General features: G+C 39.7%; 1 protein-coding gene across 1 annotated transcript in view; it reads right to left on the bottom strand.

The window, feature by feature from the left end:
- Positions 1-925: 925 nt before the first annotated feature.
- Positions 926-17361, bottom strand: part of ATP13A5 (ATPase 13A5) — a 114330-nt gene continuing 97894 nt past the window's right edge. Inside the window, exons 26-30 of the mRNA XM_047100030.1 lie at positions 14384-14558; positions 11749-11951; positions 5522-5610; positions 3097-3177; positions 926-1186 (exon numbers count right to left, since the gene is read on the bottom strand). Of these exons, the coding sequence (XP_046955986.1) occupies positions 926-1186; positions 3097-3177; positions 5522-5610; positions 11749-11951; positions 14384-14558 (809 nt within the window). The remainder of the gene's footprint in view (positions 1187-3096; positions 3178-5521; positions 5611-11748; positions 11952-14383; positions 14559-17361) is intronic.

A 17361-nucleotide genomic window follows, 5' to 3' on the forward strand; every position in this document is an offset into this window, starting at 1 on the left:
TTCAGCAGCCTGATGCTTGTCATGCTGTAGACACAAACATTAGGAGTCCCTTCCCCAGGGTTGTGTTTTAAGATGAGCAATGCTGAGTTTGAACCAACTTTTTGACTTAGAACCTGAGGGTTTCATCTGTCCATAGCAAAAAATAAATAAAAGTGTCATGCTTCTTTAAGTGAAAAGTATATTTTAACATTTATCCCATTATCTTTGTGCTCTACCACGGACTTTCAGGCTCACTGCCCCCAAAACAATATACTTTGGGTGATGCCAACATCAGTGGAGTTGGCTTAGATAGAAGCTGTGCCCAAGCCAAGATTATAGGCAGTTAACAGGCACCTCCATCATTCTCTACTTATTACAGAGTTAATTTTTCTGAAGGAATTCTCAGTTCTTCCTTCTTTATTAAAGCCATAAAAAAGAAGCAAAAAGAGGAATTTTGTGACCTTGGGAAAAGATAGGTACATAAATGGTCTTCGCAAGTGAATATAAGATTCAGTAAACTTGTGATAATTTATTGATAGAAAGACTTTTCCCCCCCATATTCTTTTATTTGTCTGTGAATTAAAGATATATTGGTGAAACTTTCAAAGACCAAACTCTTCTTGAATTTTCCTTCTACTGATGTTCATACCACTAATTTCACTACCATAAAAGCTTGGGCATTTCCACCAGGATAATGGTATGCAATATTAAGGAAAAAAAAAAAAAAGACAATCGAGGAAGTTCATGTTTTTCCTCAGTAGTGGAGGATACAGTCAAAATAAGCATATTTAAGGTTCTTTTTTGCAAGGTTCAATACATCGAGAAATGCACCTTGAATTCTCTGATGGATAAAGAAAGGTAGAGGTAGACTGTCATCACCTCTCCACAATATGTTAGTTTCTGGGAGCAAGGAGATGCTGTTAACCCCATATGACAATAATTCTGATTACAGCCTGGTCCAAAAATGCTGTTCTGTGGTTTGGCCTTCCAATTCGAGTTTCGCTTTTGGAATCTGTTCAGGGCTTTCATAGCCACGGTTGATGTAGAATCCATTTTCACCATCGCCTGAATAATCCGTTCTGTTTGTGGGAGGCCAGGTGGAATCTTCTGCCAGCGTTTTTTGCCAGTGCCTATATTGACTTTTAGAATAGAATCCAAATTCTTTTTTGATCCATAGCCAGAGCTTTCGATTTTGAAGGATGAAATCCTGAGAAATCAGGTGGAGAAAACAATCAAACCATCCCCACATTCCCCTGCAGCCAGGGTGCTCACCGCCCGTCCGGGGCCTGTCTCTCAGATGTACTTATTTAAAGCTGCTTCTGCAGCAACTTTACTCCCTGCTGTCCCCACCAAGTCTAGCAGATCCCTGGTTCTCTCCCTTGAGAAGGCAGTGTGCTTGTGTTCACACCAAAAGCTTACAGCCTTTCATTTCTACAGATTTCCTAGTTAAATCCTGGCTGGTGATTCACTTAGAATTACTTTACTGCCAGACTGAAATGATAACAAAATAACATACTCAAAATTGAGAAAAGGGAAAAAAAATCACTGCTACCTGCCACAGGCCACTTACAAGGTGCCACCTGATGGTTTGTTGAATGAATGGCGGAACTCTAGAAATCAAATGGGTTTTGCTTTCCGTTTGGGGAGGGTTCTCTTTTTTCTATGTTCACATGCACTCACAATGTTTACACATTTATAATAGGAATGGTCAAATTTTGCATCCCACTTCTGGTTATGCTAGACTTTCTGTCACATGTAGCCATAGTCTTCTCAATAATCACTTTTAATGATCCTATACCATTTTTTCAAATTGGTGTATAACGATTGATTTAAACAAACAGCATCTCTACTTTTGAACATATAGGTTGAATCTAAAATTTTACCACCATGGCTCAGTTGGTTAAGCGTCCAACTTTGGCTCAGGTCACGATCTCATGGTTCATGAGTTCGAGCCCGCATCAGCCTCTGTACTGACAGCTCAGACACTGGAGCCTGTTTCCGATTCTGTGTCTCTTTCCCTCTCTGCCCCTCCCCTGCTCACACTCTGTCTCTCTCTCAAAAATAAATAAACATTAAAATGTTTTATAATTAAGGTAAACAAATTTTACCACCATAGATAATACTACGATGAATACCTTCATACATGTAGACTTTTTTTCCTCCCCTTTTGGGTTATTTGAAAATCTATATAGTCTCAGGCACCTGGGCTACTCAGTTGGTTAAGCATCTGACTCTTGATTTTTGGCTCAGGTAGTGATCTCACAGTTTGTGAGATCGAGCCCTACATTGGGCTCTATGCTGTCAGCAGAGAGCCTTCTTGGGATTTTCTCTCTCTCCCCATCTCTCTCTGCCTTTCCTCCACTCATGTTCTATCTATCAAAATAAATGAATAAAAACTTTAAAAAAATAAAATACATAAAAATATATATAGTCTCAAATGGAATTCCTTAGAGTATGAGAAATTTTACACTCCTTGTATATAATGATGTATGTGTCACACACACACATATATTTACATAGATTTGTTTGAACCCTTTTCCCAAGGGATTTACAATACATGAATCTTTTTTTTTAAACTGTCCCTTAAAAAATAATACCCAGGACTTTCACTGAGTAGGTAAAGTCACTTAATGACAGTGAATAGAAGAAAAATACTATAGGGGAAGACTTTCAAGAGTAAGCATTGACTAGATGAGCAATGGTTTCCTTCCACTCTTAATTAAGGAAGCCCTTCTGAAGACAGCTCTTCACGCTGAAAGGTCTCATTGAATTTTAGAGCTTGTAGGTCACCTGGTCTAGTCTCTACTAGCTTATTGATAATACTAGAAAAATACACTACGATGCCTTCATGGGGGACAAAAATTAGAGTTAATTTGATGTTTTGCCTTCCATGCTAAACATGGATCCTGAGAACATTTCTATGCAGCCTTTAGAGAAGTTTAAATCACTCTGCAAGAGTTTCCCCCAAAGAGAACATGCACAGTTCTTACAAACCATTAATAACTATCACTTTGGGAGGCAAAAACGGTCCATCTAAAAAACAGGTACCTGTTGAGAATGAGACCCTTTATTTGTTTATTTTCCCGGAAAAAGTGTAAGAGATGTACAGAAATTTACCTCTACGAGGAAGGCCACACAGAATTGGGTGAGGGCTGCCACCAAAATCGAAACCCTCCATGATGTCAGTGTTGGGATGAACTGTTAAAAAAAGAATCTTACCTTTATACCATGCAGACCTTAAATTTTGAAAACACACACACATAAACATTAATTATCTTATTTAATTTATGTATTTGTAACAGCTCTCTGAGCTTGGAGGGTAGGCATTGCTTTCTCCACTTCACAGATGAGGTCAGTGCTTTGCCTAAGGATGCAAAGCCAATCAATAAACAGGGCCAGAATTCAAATGAGAACTGACTGCCTCTTGGCCTGTGTTTCCTCCACTGCCTGAGAGTAAACATTCGGTAAAATGTGCCATGGGTCACAGACATGGGACAAAACACTTTGGAACCTGTGTGTCTCTCTTCATTTTTATCTTTTCAAATGGAGGTAAGAGGATGCAGGATTAAGTCATTCATCTAATAATGCTATCACTTCTAATCCTCCCAAAGTTAAAATCTACTTGGAGTTCATTCATTCAGTGAAATTGACGTATGAGTAAAACATAAAGGGCACAGAGGTTACCAGTTACTTTTGATACTAGGTGGAAACTTTCCGGACCAAGGTTCCCAGCCCTAAGTCTAATGGCTTGATCAACGTTGAACGCACACAGCCCACCTCCTTTTAAGGATTCAAGGGTACCTATCGGCCACCAATTATGATTAACTGATAGGTATTAACACTACAACTTCCCATGCTGGCATCAGTGGCAAGAGACTACTCCCACAACCCCCTTTCTGATCCCAAAGTCAAACATGGGGGCTGAGCTGTTGTTAGGACTAAAACCACAGATCCTCCACAGCATCTGATTGCCCCCTTGCAATTCTCATCCCCAGTCAGTTCGCATCCCCAGTGGGTTATTGCGCTTTATTTTCTCTCCCCTCATGTAGAGACTGCCTTTCTCAGGGTTGTGAGACAGAGCACCTGGGTGCGGAGCTGTCTGGAGACCGTTGTGAGATCTGGCAGTGGGTCAGAGCATAGTGGAGAACCTGATCCTTCCCCTCCCTGCTGCTCCTGCCCTGATCTGAGAGGACTCCTCTCCATCCCTTGGCCTGGAAAACACTTGTCACACTGCTTTGGAATTATCTGCCCACGGGATGGTCTTCACTCCTAGCCTCTGAACTACTTGAGAGCTGTGCCCACGCCTTACACATCTTGGGCTCGCTAGTGCCAAGCATGCTCTGGAGCTTCATAATGTCTTGTAAGTGACTAAATGGTCTAGGTTCTCATTTTCTAACTGCATCTCCCTCCATAGACTCTCTGCTCAAGCATATAGCATCACGTAATTAGGCTGCCATCACGTAATTAGGCTGTCCTAAAAGCCCTGCTGGAAAGCCTGCTCAGATATCTTCAATGACTCTCTGTTGCTCTCAGGAGAAAGCCCAAACTCCCCTGGCCACCTTTGTCCAGCCACACCACGCCTTCCTCACATTCCGCAGCATGTTGCCTCAGGCTTTGCCAATCTTCCAAGCATTCTGTGAAACAAGTCTTGCTTTCGATTTTTTATTTCGGCCACCTTACATTCTTTTGCATTTCCAAGACGAAAGAGATTCTTGCAGCCCTCTCTGCTTGTGCTCAGGCTGTTCTCCTGGCTTGAAATACCCTTACCTCCTACCTAGCAAAATCCAGCCTATCCTCTGGACCCAGATCAAGTTGAGCCTCCTCCATGAGGCCCTCCATGATGGGACAGCGTACAGGCCCCGTGAGAGCTCTTCCTTCCTGTGTTCTTCCCACTTCTCTCTACACCTTCTACAAGCACAGGTGGTCCCAGGTGGCCATGTCATCATTTCACTCGCATAGGACACAATGTCCTCAATAAAACTATAGACTGCAAGTCAAGAGTCAATCCCTCTCTTTCATTTCTCCCACAATGCTGGCTCTAAGAATGGGTTCAATGACCTCTTCTTAAATTTTATTTTAACCCACCACCCCTTGGATTAAGTGATGCCCACTGAAATAAATCTCCCCATAGTCAATGTCTGACAGACAGAACCTGATTGGCCTACAAGTCAACTTTTTCTTACTCCTTACAACTACATTATAAAGGATTTCTACTATATGTTTAAAAAACGACACTTGAAGAATTACTGAATTAGCACATCATTTTATCATATTAGCATAACATGGATGAATAAAGTATCCAAACAGCACTTTTAGGTGTGAATAGGATAAATGTTCCAGATTGATAATACAGATGATATGGGAACAAGCAGAGGTTAGCATACGTGTGATGAGTTATTTGTTCCTCTAGGAAGTCAGAGTAGCCTCGACAACATGAAATGGTTGGAGAGGATATGGTAATACCTGACTTGCAAATTACAGTGCAAATATGGTCCCATTGCACATATGAGTCACTCCAGAGGTGGAAATGAATACCACTTACCTCCATTCCACGATATATATCTTGAAAGTCAGAAAACAGAATGAAAACTGTGAGGCCCAAGGCAGATATCAGCAGAAATGAGAATATATCTGAAGAAACACCAAACGTTATTTTTAGATGCTAAATGAATGTTTCATATAATTTGGCACACACTGCAGAATCAATTATCTCTGTTGGGCAAATATCGGCTATATCTTCAGATGTTTTGATAGATCCTCATATGTTTTAAAATATGTTCTAATGCTTACCAGACAAAGGTGACAGCTTCACATCTTTCCTTTGAAAGGCGTGCTATGGAAAACTGCTGATCTAATACAGGACACTCCATAAAGGAGTCACGTCAGCTGAGAAGTCCAGGAGGGCCGGGACGCCCTGCAGTGACCAGCCTACATGAAGGGTCACCAGAGAAGCCCCAATGCTTTATCACTGCGTGTCTGGTGAATTCTGCATGAATGGATGAATGGTCAGTCCTCTTAGTATCATTGCATTCTTTTTTGCCTGGAGAATAAAGTCCAAGGGTCTTCAACTGACATTCAAGGCCTTCCTTGAATGGAATCCAATTTCCATCTGCCTTTCTGTTCTAGTCTCTTATTGCTCTTTCTTATGTGTTGGAAGGGGGTTAAATCACAAACCTGCTACCTCCGCGGAGGACTTTGTTCACGAAGTACCCTGTGTAGCGGATATTCTTTATGTCTTGGCAGTTTTTCTTAAAATTTTCTTAAAAAGCCCAATTCAGATACCACGTTCTTTTTAAGGACTACCCAGGCCTCTCTCACAAAGTTTTCTTTCATATGGTTAACACTCTGCTTTGCAAGATCTTCCTTTATGCATCTACTAGACTGTAACCACTTAAAAGTGACTTTGTATGCCCTTCTGTAGGACTCTGAATTGAAAGAATGAGGAGCTATCATGTACATCTGCTGGGTTCTTTCTCTCCAACCTGCCCGAATGGCTTTGCTTTAGGAAGCTTAAACTTCCCAGGATGCACTGTGCCAACACCACTGTTTTTATCCCTCCGGCCCTACCCACGTCTGCATCCACAGAGCTTTTACACACTTTGTAGATGGGCCTTACAAATGTTTTCTGATGAGATTAGCACCTTCAGGCCCAAACAATTGGATTTCATCAGTGTTGCCATGATATAAAGGATCCTAACACGCTCTAAAATTTATAAACAAACAAACTGGATGTTCTCTTGTATTCTCTCTACCTCGTTTATTCCAAGGTTTATGGCCTGCCAGTCCCCAACTCTATACAGGTCTATACCAACCAAAAATCGGAGATGACAGTGCCTCTGCAGCTGGCCCTATTTTTTGAAGACATCAAAGCTCTGTTTCACCCCTGTGCACCTACACACCCCCTCATATTCATCCAAGCTTCACTTGATATATACAACTAGATGCCACACCTCCCAGAAGAAGAGCCAGGCTTGCTTGGGAGGGGTGTGAAGCAGAGAAAAGAAAAAGCAGGGGCACCAGGATCGCTTATTTCCCAAAATAATGTGTGCAGCTGGGTAAGAAGAGCCCAGGAGATGGCTGTGTGGATTTTTCATTTATGTCATTGTTTCCATGTTCCAGGGACCCAGATGTTGGGAAGAAGATGATGCCCCAAGTGTCCATCCTGACGAAGGCCTGGTAGTCACAGCAACTGAGTGGAGTGCTGGACACATCACACCGTCCTTAGACTAATGATCTGAAAAGCAGGCCAGGTGGGCACACGAATGACCAGTGTGGGAGGAAAATTATAAGGCCTTCATGTAATTCCGCTTTGATTGGAGAACATAATGATGAACGGAAGTGAGTGTTGCCTCCCTAGATCAGTTGCTGTTGATGAGGAAGCTTGAAAGAATGGTACTCTTTTTACACAGGTCATTTGGGAGGACATGTCCTGGGCAAGACACTACAGATTGTTTGCAAGGAAGGGAAGGGTTTGCAAATAGTCACATCTGTTTCCATAAAGATTAAGTCTGTATTCTTTCTAGATCGTCTCATTATAAAGTTGATCTGCCAAAGGCTATCAAGAAAGATTCAGAGTTGAAAATAAAATTGCTTGATATTGTAATAGAAAGTTCCAAGGACTTTTGAGACTAAATGACTTATTAGGAGATTCTGTTAGAATATTTGTTTATAAAACTTGTTTTTAACTTAAGATTTTCAGTTATTTTCGATGTAGGACTTGAGTTTACCCACAAGCTTTAAGTCACTATGATGTAACTAATTCGGTTCTCACTTAATTCAATGTATGTAAAAAGCTTTGTAGTTACTGTTCAAACTAAAGTACTTGCCAATGTAATGTATCATATTCTCCTTGTAAAATACATTCACAATCAAAAAAAGGACTATAAGTGATTTACCTTAAAACATAAAGCAGAATCTTGATTTGTTGTGACAAGAGCCAAGGGCATTATCAAACACTGAATCAAAACTAAAAAATATCATAAGAAAATCAGGAAGTTTATAGAAAATATAAAATGAAAGGAAGGTCTTAGCATGCTCTCAAAACCTTTGAAAAAACAGCTGTACCAAAAAAAAAGGGGGTGTGGTAGTGACAATAGATAGAATGGTAAATAATTACTAAAACTAGTTTAACATAGTAAAGGTATGTTTCTAGTTTAAGAATAGGAATGAGGCTTACTTTTCTAATATCTATGACTTATTTAGAAAATTACAGATTACAGGTTATGCCATACGATGGCAAAACTATAGTAAATTCCCCAGAGCAGAAATTTTACAGGCCAGGTTCTCTGATCAGGACAATAAAACTAGAAATTATTAACTAAATTTAATGAAAAATCCCTTCTAACATACAGATTTAACACAAAATTGAAAACATCAGCTGGGACAAAAAAAAGCAAATCAAGTCCATTTGCAGACTGTTGAATAAAGAGGACTAGAGGAATGAAAACGAAATCCCTTTCCACTTGAAAAGGAAACCTCTCTGTTCTGAAAACTAGGTGGGTCAGAGAAGAAATCAAGTCATAATTAGAGACCTGTGAAAACGTAAAGAATGTGGCCCAAACTTTAATTGTTGATCTTGAATGATTTTCTTGTTTCACAAGAATCAAAAGAAAATACTTACATTATAAAGTCAATTCAAACATTACAATGTTTTCAGAGAAAGAAGGAAGAAAAAGAATGAAAAAAGCAAAAATTAATAAGTTAGAAAAGAGAAAGCATACAGAATTTATTAAATCTGAGAACTGGTCTTTTAAAGAAAACCAGCAAAAATATAGTTCTTGTAAGAATATATGAAAGGTAACACATACAGGATGAGAATATTAAAAGAGTTATAAAAGGCAATAAAATTATAAGAACATACGACTCAAAATCTCACGCTGAGACTCAATAATCTCAATGAACTAGAAATATCTGGGGGGAAATTTGTTATGTGAAAACACAGTTTAAAAAGAGGATAATTTGGGGCACCTGGGTGGGTCAATCAGCTAAGTGTCTGACTTTAACTCAGGTCATGATCTCGCAGCCCCTGAGTTTGAGCTCCCTGTCAGGCTCTGTGCAGACAGCTCAGAGCCTGGAGCCTGCTTTGCATTCTGTGTCTCCCTCTCTGTTCCTCCCCCACTCACACTTTGTCTCTCTCTCTCAAAAGTAAATAAACATTAAAACAATAAAATAAAATAAAATAATAGAAAGAGGGTAACAAATCAGTCCTTTAAAAAAAAAAACAGTTCTTTCAAAGGAAGGATTTAGAGCCAGATTATTTTACTGGGTTCTTGCAAATTGTCAAGAATAGACCATTTACATCTATAAAGTTTTTTTTTCCCCAGGAAAGAAAAAGTCAGAGTTTTCAAGCCTAATAATAAACCTAACAAAGCACTACCCCCACACACAAAATCAATCCAACAGGAAATGCAGATATCAAAAAGCTATAAAATTGGGGGGGCCTGGGTGGCTCAGTTGATTGAGTGTCCGACTTCAGCTCAGGTCATGATCTCACAGTTCCTGAGTTCAAGCCCCATCTAGGGGTTTGTGCTGACAGCACAGAGCCTGGAGCCTGCTTCGGCTTTCTCTTTGCCCTGCCCCCTTCTCTCTCAAAAACAAACATTAAAAAAAATTTTTTTAAATAAAGAATGAACAAATGGAGAAGCATAATATAGTATGTCTTTAAAACTGAGGACTTAATTGTGTAAACATTAAAATTTCCCCAAAGTATCAAAATTCAAAAAAGGAATTTTAAAAAAGCCTTACAATTTATTCTAGAGTTTATCTGGAAAGATGAACAAGAAAGAGAAGTAAAAAATGTTTGAAAACTGAAGAGTAATGAAGATACATCAATCTAACTGCTTATTAAAACTTACAAAACTATAGCTAAATAAATGAAACTATAATTTTTAAAGTATAGTGACAGACCAAGAATAAGCTGGCATGTTAATGAGACAGAAAAGATAGTCTAGGAACTAATTAATTGTATATAAATTAATATGTAAGTATATAACAAATATAAAAACTCACACAATATAAATTATGTATATAATGAAGCCATAAATATACATGAATATGTAGGTATGATAAAGGTGGCATATAATCAGTTGAGAAATAAATGATGAAAAGAAATATTAAGTAATAAAATCTGCTGGGAAAACGAGTGACTAGTTAGATAAAGTAGTTTGATCTCTACTTCAAACTGTATGATGAAATTAACATTAGATTTAAAAAGCATTAAAATAAATTTAAAAAACAAGGAAATGCTAATCTACCTGATTTTGCAATGGGAAAAACCTCTCTGTGCCTAAAGGCAATGGGAAGAAAATCGCAAAGGAATAAACAACTCATACAAATAAATAAGAAATAGAAGAGTGACCCTGTTGGAAAAGAATGGATAAAAATGTACGTAGGCAATTCAGAGAAGAAGAGATGGCTAAAATCAGTGGTGATTCAAGAAATGCACAGAATAAAGTAACTTGCCCAATGTTGTGAAGCTACAAAGAGGTCAAGTTGTATCTGAATTGGTTAGAAAAGTCTTTTACAAAGTATCTGGATATATATATATACTCAAAATCATTCTTGATGACTCACAACAGGACAGGACCCGTAACTATTTAATAATGCATGTGTGTATCTGCACATAAGGAGTTTCCTGCCCAGGTTTCTACCACTCATGAAAATTATCCTTCAAAAAGCAGTGTGGAGGTTCCTCAGAAAATTAAAAATAGACCTACCCTATGACCCAGCAATAGCACTGCTAGGAATTTACCCAAGGGATACAGGAGTACTGATGCATAGGGGCACTTGTACCCCAATGTTCATAGCAGCACTCTCAACAATAGCCAAATTATGGAAAGAGCCTAAATGTCCATCAACTGATGAATGGATAAAGAAATTGTGGTTTATATACACAATGGAATACTACGTGGCAATGAGAAAAAATGAAATATGGCCTTTTGTAGCAACGTGGATGGAACTGGAGAGTGTGATGCTAAGTGAAATAAGCCATACAGAGAAAGACAGATACCATATGGTTTCACTCTTCTGTGGATCCTGAGAAACTTAACAGGAACCCATGGGGGAGGGGAAGGAAAAAAAAAAAAAGACGTTAGAGTGGGAGAGAGCCAAAGCATAAGAGACTGTTAAAAACTGAGAACAAACTGAGGGTTGATGGGGGGTGGGAGGGAGGGGAGGGTGGGTGATGGGTATTGAGGAGGGCACCTTTTGGGATGAGCACTGGGTGTTGTATGGAAACCAATTTGTCAATAAATTTCATATATATATTAAAAAAAAATTATCCTTCAATACTCCATTAAAAAAAACATTTTAAATGGAATTACATTTAAAAAAATTTTTTAACGTGTATTTATTTTTGGGAGAGAGAGAGAGAGAGCAAGTGGGGGAGGGGCAGAAAGAAAGGGAGACACAGAATCTGAAACAGACGCCAGGCTCTGAGCTGTCAGCACAGAGCCTGATGTGGGGCTCAAACTCAGGACCTGCAAGATGATGACCTGAGCCGAAGTCAGACGCTTAACCTACTGAGCCACCCAGGCGCCCCTCTTTTTTAATTGCAAGATAAAGCTGAGAAAATACAGAAAGTGAAAGAAAATAACAAAAAAAATGGTGGATAACTAGAGGGAGAGCTTGTAAGAATGAGAGCAAGTCACAAAAGCATTATACAACCATTTGTAGATACTTCATTCCAGAGGTCAGCCATCACTGTACCACTGAACTGCAACTCTGGGGAGGGTGGGGAAATGGAAGGAAAATTAAACTTCATATACTCACAGTTTGTGTAGATGGGTTTTCGAAATGGCTTTCCCTTAGAGAAGATAAACGCTGCTGTGATACAGTTGATGGTGGTGAGGGGCCACAGTGTGGTACTCTCAAAACTTAAAACTGAACCAGGAATCAGCGTTGCATTTTCAGTCCCATTTCTCTCCAAACTCATATTCATTGAGAAATTACTTTGGTTGTCCAGAAAGCACTTACTACAAGAGAATCGCCAACATTTATGGGATTTTCTATTCTATTTTTATCCAGGTGGCGGGAAAACAAAAAAAGTTTATCACTGCCATGGGGTCTCAGCTTTCAGATTGTCCCAGCCAGTAACTACCAAGACATATTTTGTTCACCTCTTGCAATGACAAAGCAGAAATAACATTTAGAACAAGTCAAAATTATTCTTTGTCTATCATTCCATTTAGAACAAGTGATTTGTGTTGAAAGGGCTTGGATGATAATTTTCTATGAAATTCCTTTCAGTTCAGAACAAATGAACCATGGCTGCCCATGTGTGTGCATTCGTGCATGTTGGGGGAGGGTTGTGGTGGGCACGTGTGTGTGTGTGTGTGTGTGAGAGAGAGAGAGAGAGTATGTATGTGTTGTTTTCTCTTCTGAGGACTAATATAAGCCTACTACCTTAGGTCCTGAGTATGAATCTGCCTGCTCCATATCACTCTCTTCCTGAGGATCCAAGAATGACCCTCTCCTGTTTCTGAGTGTCAGTGGCTCTATTTTGCTAATAAATTAAATGCCAACTTCTCAAGCAAGCCCAGAAATCTTCGAATCTGGCTTCCTGCCCTTATCTTTTGCCAGCCCTCCTCTGCTCCTTATACTCCAAACACATAGGAAAATTTTCTGTTCCCCAAGTACTACAGTTTGCACACGCCTGGGTCAAATACTCTATTCCGTCTCCATTCCTCTGTTGTCTTTAGTTCACTGGAAAGTTTGCCTACTGCTCTCTGTTCTTGCTTCTAGTGCTGTATTTAGCTCATTGTTCTGCAATTATTCATTCACATGTTTTTATTTTCCACCCCTGGGATGAGAGTTCCTTGAATATGGAATTTCTCTTTTCGGTTGACTTTGTTGTGATTTTACCCAAATTTACAATGCCTTAACACCTACCACAGAAATGCCACAGAATAGTTGCTCAGAAAAACGTTTGTTTAAAAGATGAGCCTTCCCAGTCCAGACTGATCTATTTGCAATGTTTATTTTTTTTAATCTCCAAACTCACAAATTAGTTTGTATCAGCTTTCTTGTTCAGCTTGAAACTTTTTACTCTTGTAACTGTTTATAGATGAAATTAGTTCCCAATAAATAGACTTAAGTCTTAATATCTTTGGTTCCCTGGGGTCCCACAATGTGTTTGGCATATGGTAGATGTTCAATTAATGTTTGCTGAGTACATTAATGAAACAAATAATCAGTAGTCACATAATGTTTTTGCACAAAGGGGACAGATAGACCAGAAGACCTGAATTATAGAGTTTAACACAAAAATATATTTAATCTGGTATACTTACATTGCAGATAAGAGAGTTAAGGCCTAGTGTTGCATGGTTAATGATAAAGGCACGACTACCTAGCCATCATCCATTTAGCTTTCCCTGCTTGTCTCCCAGATTCAGAATTTTACTTATCTGAATATATGCCTTCCCATGAGGAGAAAAATCTAGTTTTGAGACAAAAATGAATTCTCTACTCCAAGCAATAATACTTGAATTGCTGAATTTAGGGTATAAATGGCAATCTTAGACATCATTCAGTAGTTTTCAATCTTTCACTGGTTGCTGGGGCTCCGGTGCCTCAGGAGCATCATGGAGTCTGTGAAGGGGAGTTTGTCCAAGCCTTACCTCAAAAAGAGCAGCCCCTTTTCTGCCTTTCCTTTTGGAGTTCAGGCAGGCCTTTTCAGAAGCAAATAGTTTGAATACCTATGGTATAGTTCCCCACATTTTACCCTTAATTTATCCTTACAGAAATTAAAACCCGGGGTGGTAAAGATTTGCCCCGAGTCTAGTGTTCAAAGCAATGAGAACAATGATACCATCAACAAACATTTTAATTTTAACATTCTTTTGAAAAACTCAAGCTAATTTAAGCCAATCTCTCTTGTAAATCAGGGGCCAGCTGACTAAGTCCATAGGCCAAATCCAACTCAACACCTCTTTTTGTAAATAAAGTATTATTGGAACATAGTCACACCTACTTTTTATTGATTGTCTATGTCTGCTTTTCACTACAACAGTAGTACTGAGTAATTGCAACGGACACTGTCTAGTCCACAGAGCCTAAAGTATTTATTGTCTAGCCCTATGTAAGAAACGTTTGCTGACCTCTGGTCTATATGATATCCAAACCACCAGGGAATGAATGCATTCATTTAGTAAACACATTTAGTCTACACATTAACAACCAATGTGAAGATCTCCCCCCCCCCCCCCCGCCAAATGACATGGCTCACCCCAGGACTCCACCTATTAACTGTGTTTGGTGTTCTATCCTGACACTGGTAGCATAGAACCCCGGAGACCCAACTGTTGTTAATTAAAAATTTAGGGTGTATGTTCAACCAAGTTGTACAGTGACATTGGGCACTCGTATCACCTTCAGAAAGGAAAACTAAAAAAACTGAACTTACCTGTATCTGTAGACCTCACAATACCAGGGCTGCTGCTTCACATAGAGAAATGCACAGATTTGCACAATGCAGGTGAAACAGGTGTTCAAAAAGACTGAGAGCAGCAAAGGGGGAGAGAGGAGCTGTCCTGCCGGTCGGTAAGGAGCCAGTTTGGGGTAGGCATGAGTTGAACTCACTGAAAGACAAATGCATTTTCCCCTATTACGGTTTCATTATTGACAATAGAAGATTGAGATGCCTGTTACCTTGAGACTTCCGTTAGGATTCAGATTCAGCAAACATGAACTCAGGGTTTACATCTAGGGAAGCACATGTATATAAGCATTGGTGTATATCCAATGCTACCAGCCTTTGCCACTTCCATGCTTTTGTTTCACCTTCAGAAACAAAAAGAGGTTTAAAAGCTCTATAAATAATACATTTACCATATTTCATGGTGCATATATTTTCTTCACAAGACGACCAGGAAAGGTATGTAAAATAGAAAGGTGGCCTTCCACATGGATAAGCAGTACTATGATCTCTCAGTGCTGGTAGGAAGGCAGAGAGTTTAAGATAAGGAGAGTAAGAAGCATCAAGCTAGATTAATCTTCATATGCTGGAGATTATTTTTTAAGTACTGATTTTATTATTCATTCATCCAACATTCTCTGAGCACTTCAGTGTACCAGGATAGATGCTAGAGGTGTGTTCTGTTCCCTGCTGGATAAGTGTGTAAATGGAGAACTGCTAGAGTGTATTAAGCTTGGTTAGCTTCCAGATGAGAGTATTAAAATGTATTATAGCTTTGATCCTAGAGTTTATGTATTTTTTTAATTTAAAGGATAGGCGATAGGCAGAGATTAAACAGAACAACAAAAACAACAGACTGCATCCTTCTTAGGAGCCATATGTTCTAACAAGCTATTGAAAATGGAATGTACTTTACTTCTTAGGGCAGTGCAGGGAAGAAGCATGGAAAAGTCAGGAATTAGATACACTACATCAAAGGTTTACACAAGAGTCGTGTTTCACTTCTTGTCTTCATAGCTGATACCTTTTCCTTTTTCATGGCAAATCATTGGTTTCTTTGATGTAAGGAAGAAAGTAGAGTGTGTATGCTGAGCTTTGTGTTCATGAATGAAGGGGTAGGGTGGTAGGAGCAGGTGTCCAGTCTGGGATGATAAAACTCTAAAGTAGGTCTTCAGTTTGCTCGGTGGGTTCTTGGGTAATCACCTGAACCCTCTGGTACTTCATTTTTCTCATGTATAAAATGAATGTGTTGGAATATCTAAATGATCTCCAAAGTCTCTTCCAACTCTTTTACTCTAAAGCTCTATGACTAAGGATTTACCTTTTTTTTGCTTAAGTTTATTTATTTATTTATTTATTCATTTGGAGACAGAGTGAGCAGGGAAGGGGCAGAGAGAGAGGGGGAGAGAGAACCCCAAGCAAGTTCTGCACTGTCAGCATGAAGACTGATGCAGGTCTTGAACTCACAAACCGCGAGACCACGACCTGAGCTGAAACCAAGAGTCAGAGGTTTAACTGAATAAGCCACCCAGGTGCACCTAAGGCTTTACCTTTACCAATTTAATCAATATTTCCCTGGGACAGTGCTAGGTTGCAAGGTGTGAAGTATGCACAGATGAGGAGGTCATCTCATCTGCCCCAAAGAACTTGAAGTCTAAAGGAAGACAAAGACGGGTTGTAATAAAGAATTTGGTTGGCTTTTATTCCCAGTTCCTGGGATGTATCCTCTAAGTTGTTGGGATTTCCTAAGTTGATAGGAGTGTCTTTATTCATGATAGCAATGATGGTTTATGCAAATAAGATGACAGATGGCAGGCATAAAGAGAGTTGGTGATAAAATGATAATCCAGCATATAGATGCCATGACACCAAAGGTTGAGATCAACTTGGGGCACCTGGATGGCTCAGCTGGTTTAAGCATCCGACTCTTGACTTTAGCTCGGGTCATGATCTCGTGGTTCATGAGTTCAAGCCCCACATCAGGCTCTGTGCTGGCAGTGCAGAGCCTGCTTGGGATTCTCTCTCCCTCTCTCTCTGTCCTTCCCCTGCTTGCCCTCTCTCTCTCTCTCTCTCAAAAATAAAACTCAAAAAAAAAATTTGAAAAATAAAAAGATTGAGATCAACTTCATGGCAAATGATTCCACCAATCATGTCTAAATAATGAAACCCCAGTAAAAACTCTAGACACCAAAGTTCAGGTGGATTTCCTTGTATGGCAATCCTCTGCATATTGTCACACATTGATATGCCAGGAAGATAAGGCAAACTGACACCCCAGGAAGAGGACAATGGATGTGTGGGGATCCTCCCACCAGACCTCACTCTCCCTTTGGCTGGTTCTGATTTGTATCCCTTTGCTATAATAAAACTGGAATCATATGTATAGCACTTCCCTGAATTCTTTGAGTTGTTGATATGAATCACTGAACCTATGGGGAGAAGAAGAACCCCCCAATTTTGCAGCCAGCTAATCAGACTTGTGGGTGTCATGGGGGCCCCCAAACTTATGGCTGAGGTCTAAAGTAAGGGCAGTCTTGTGGAGGCTGTGCCCTTAAGTTGTAAAGTCTGGCCTCACTCTGGATGGTTGGTGTGAGAAGTCATTGCATGGCAGGCAAGGAAGGGGCACCATGTGGACTGTGGTCAATGCAAGGAGACTGTGCCCTGGGGCCACAGAAGGCAGAGAGGCTACATTGTTTCTAGTTTTTCCCACGTTCCTGCACTCAAGGAAGAAGATGGCCACCAAATGACTAAGTAGGCTGTGGATAATGGAGAGAAGTCTAATTGCATCTCTGTGTATTCTGCTCTCCGGTGCTCTCTTTCTCAGATGCTCACTGAGCTTCTGACTTTTCTTTCACACAGAGACTGTGTTAGATTGAATTATTCGCCTCATTGTGGTAGAGTGCACTTTACCACCCTTTAATTTTGGTTTTGCTTTGCGATTTTCTCTGGCCGAAGAGATGTTAGCA

This window comes from Lynx rufus, unplaced genomic scaffold (genome assembly GCF_022079265.1).
Source record: "Lynx rufus isolate CCGP_SWC_20201006 ecotype Redwood Valley unplaced genomic scaffold, mLynRuf1.p SCAF_5, whole genome shotgun sequence".
Lineage (NCBI taxonomy): Eukaryota > Metazoa > Chordata > Mammalia > Carnivora > Felidae > Lynx > Lynx rufus.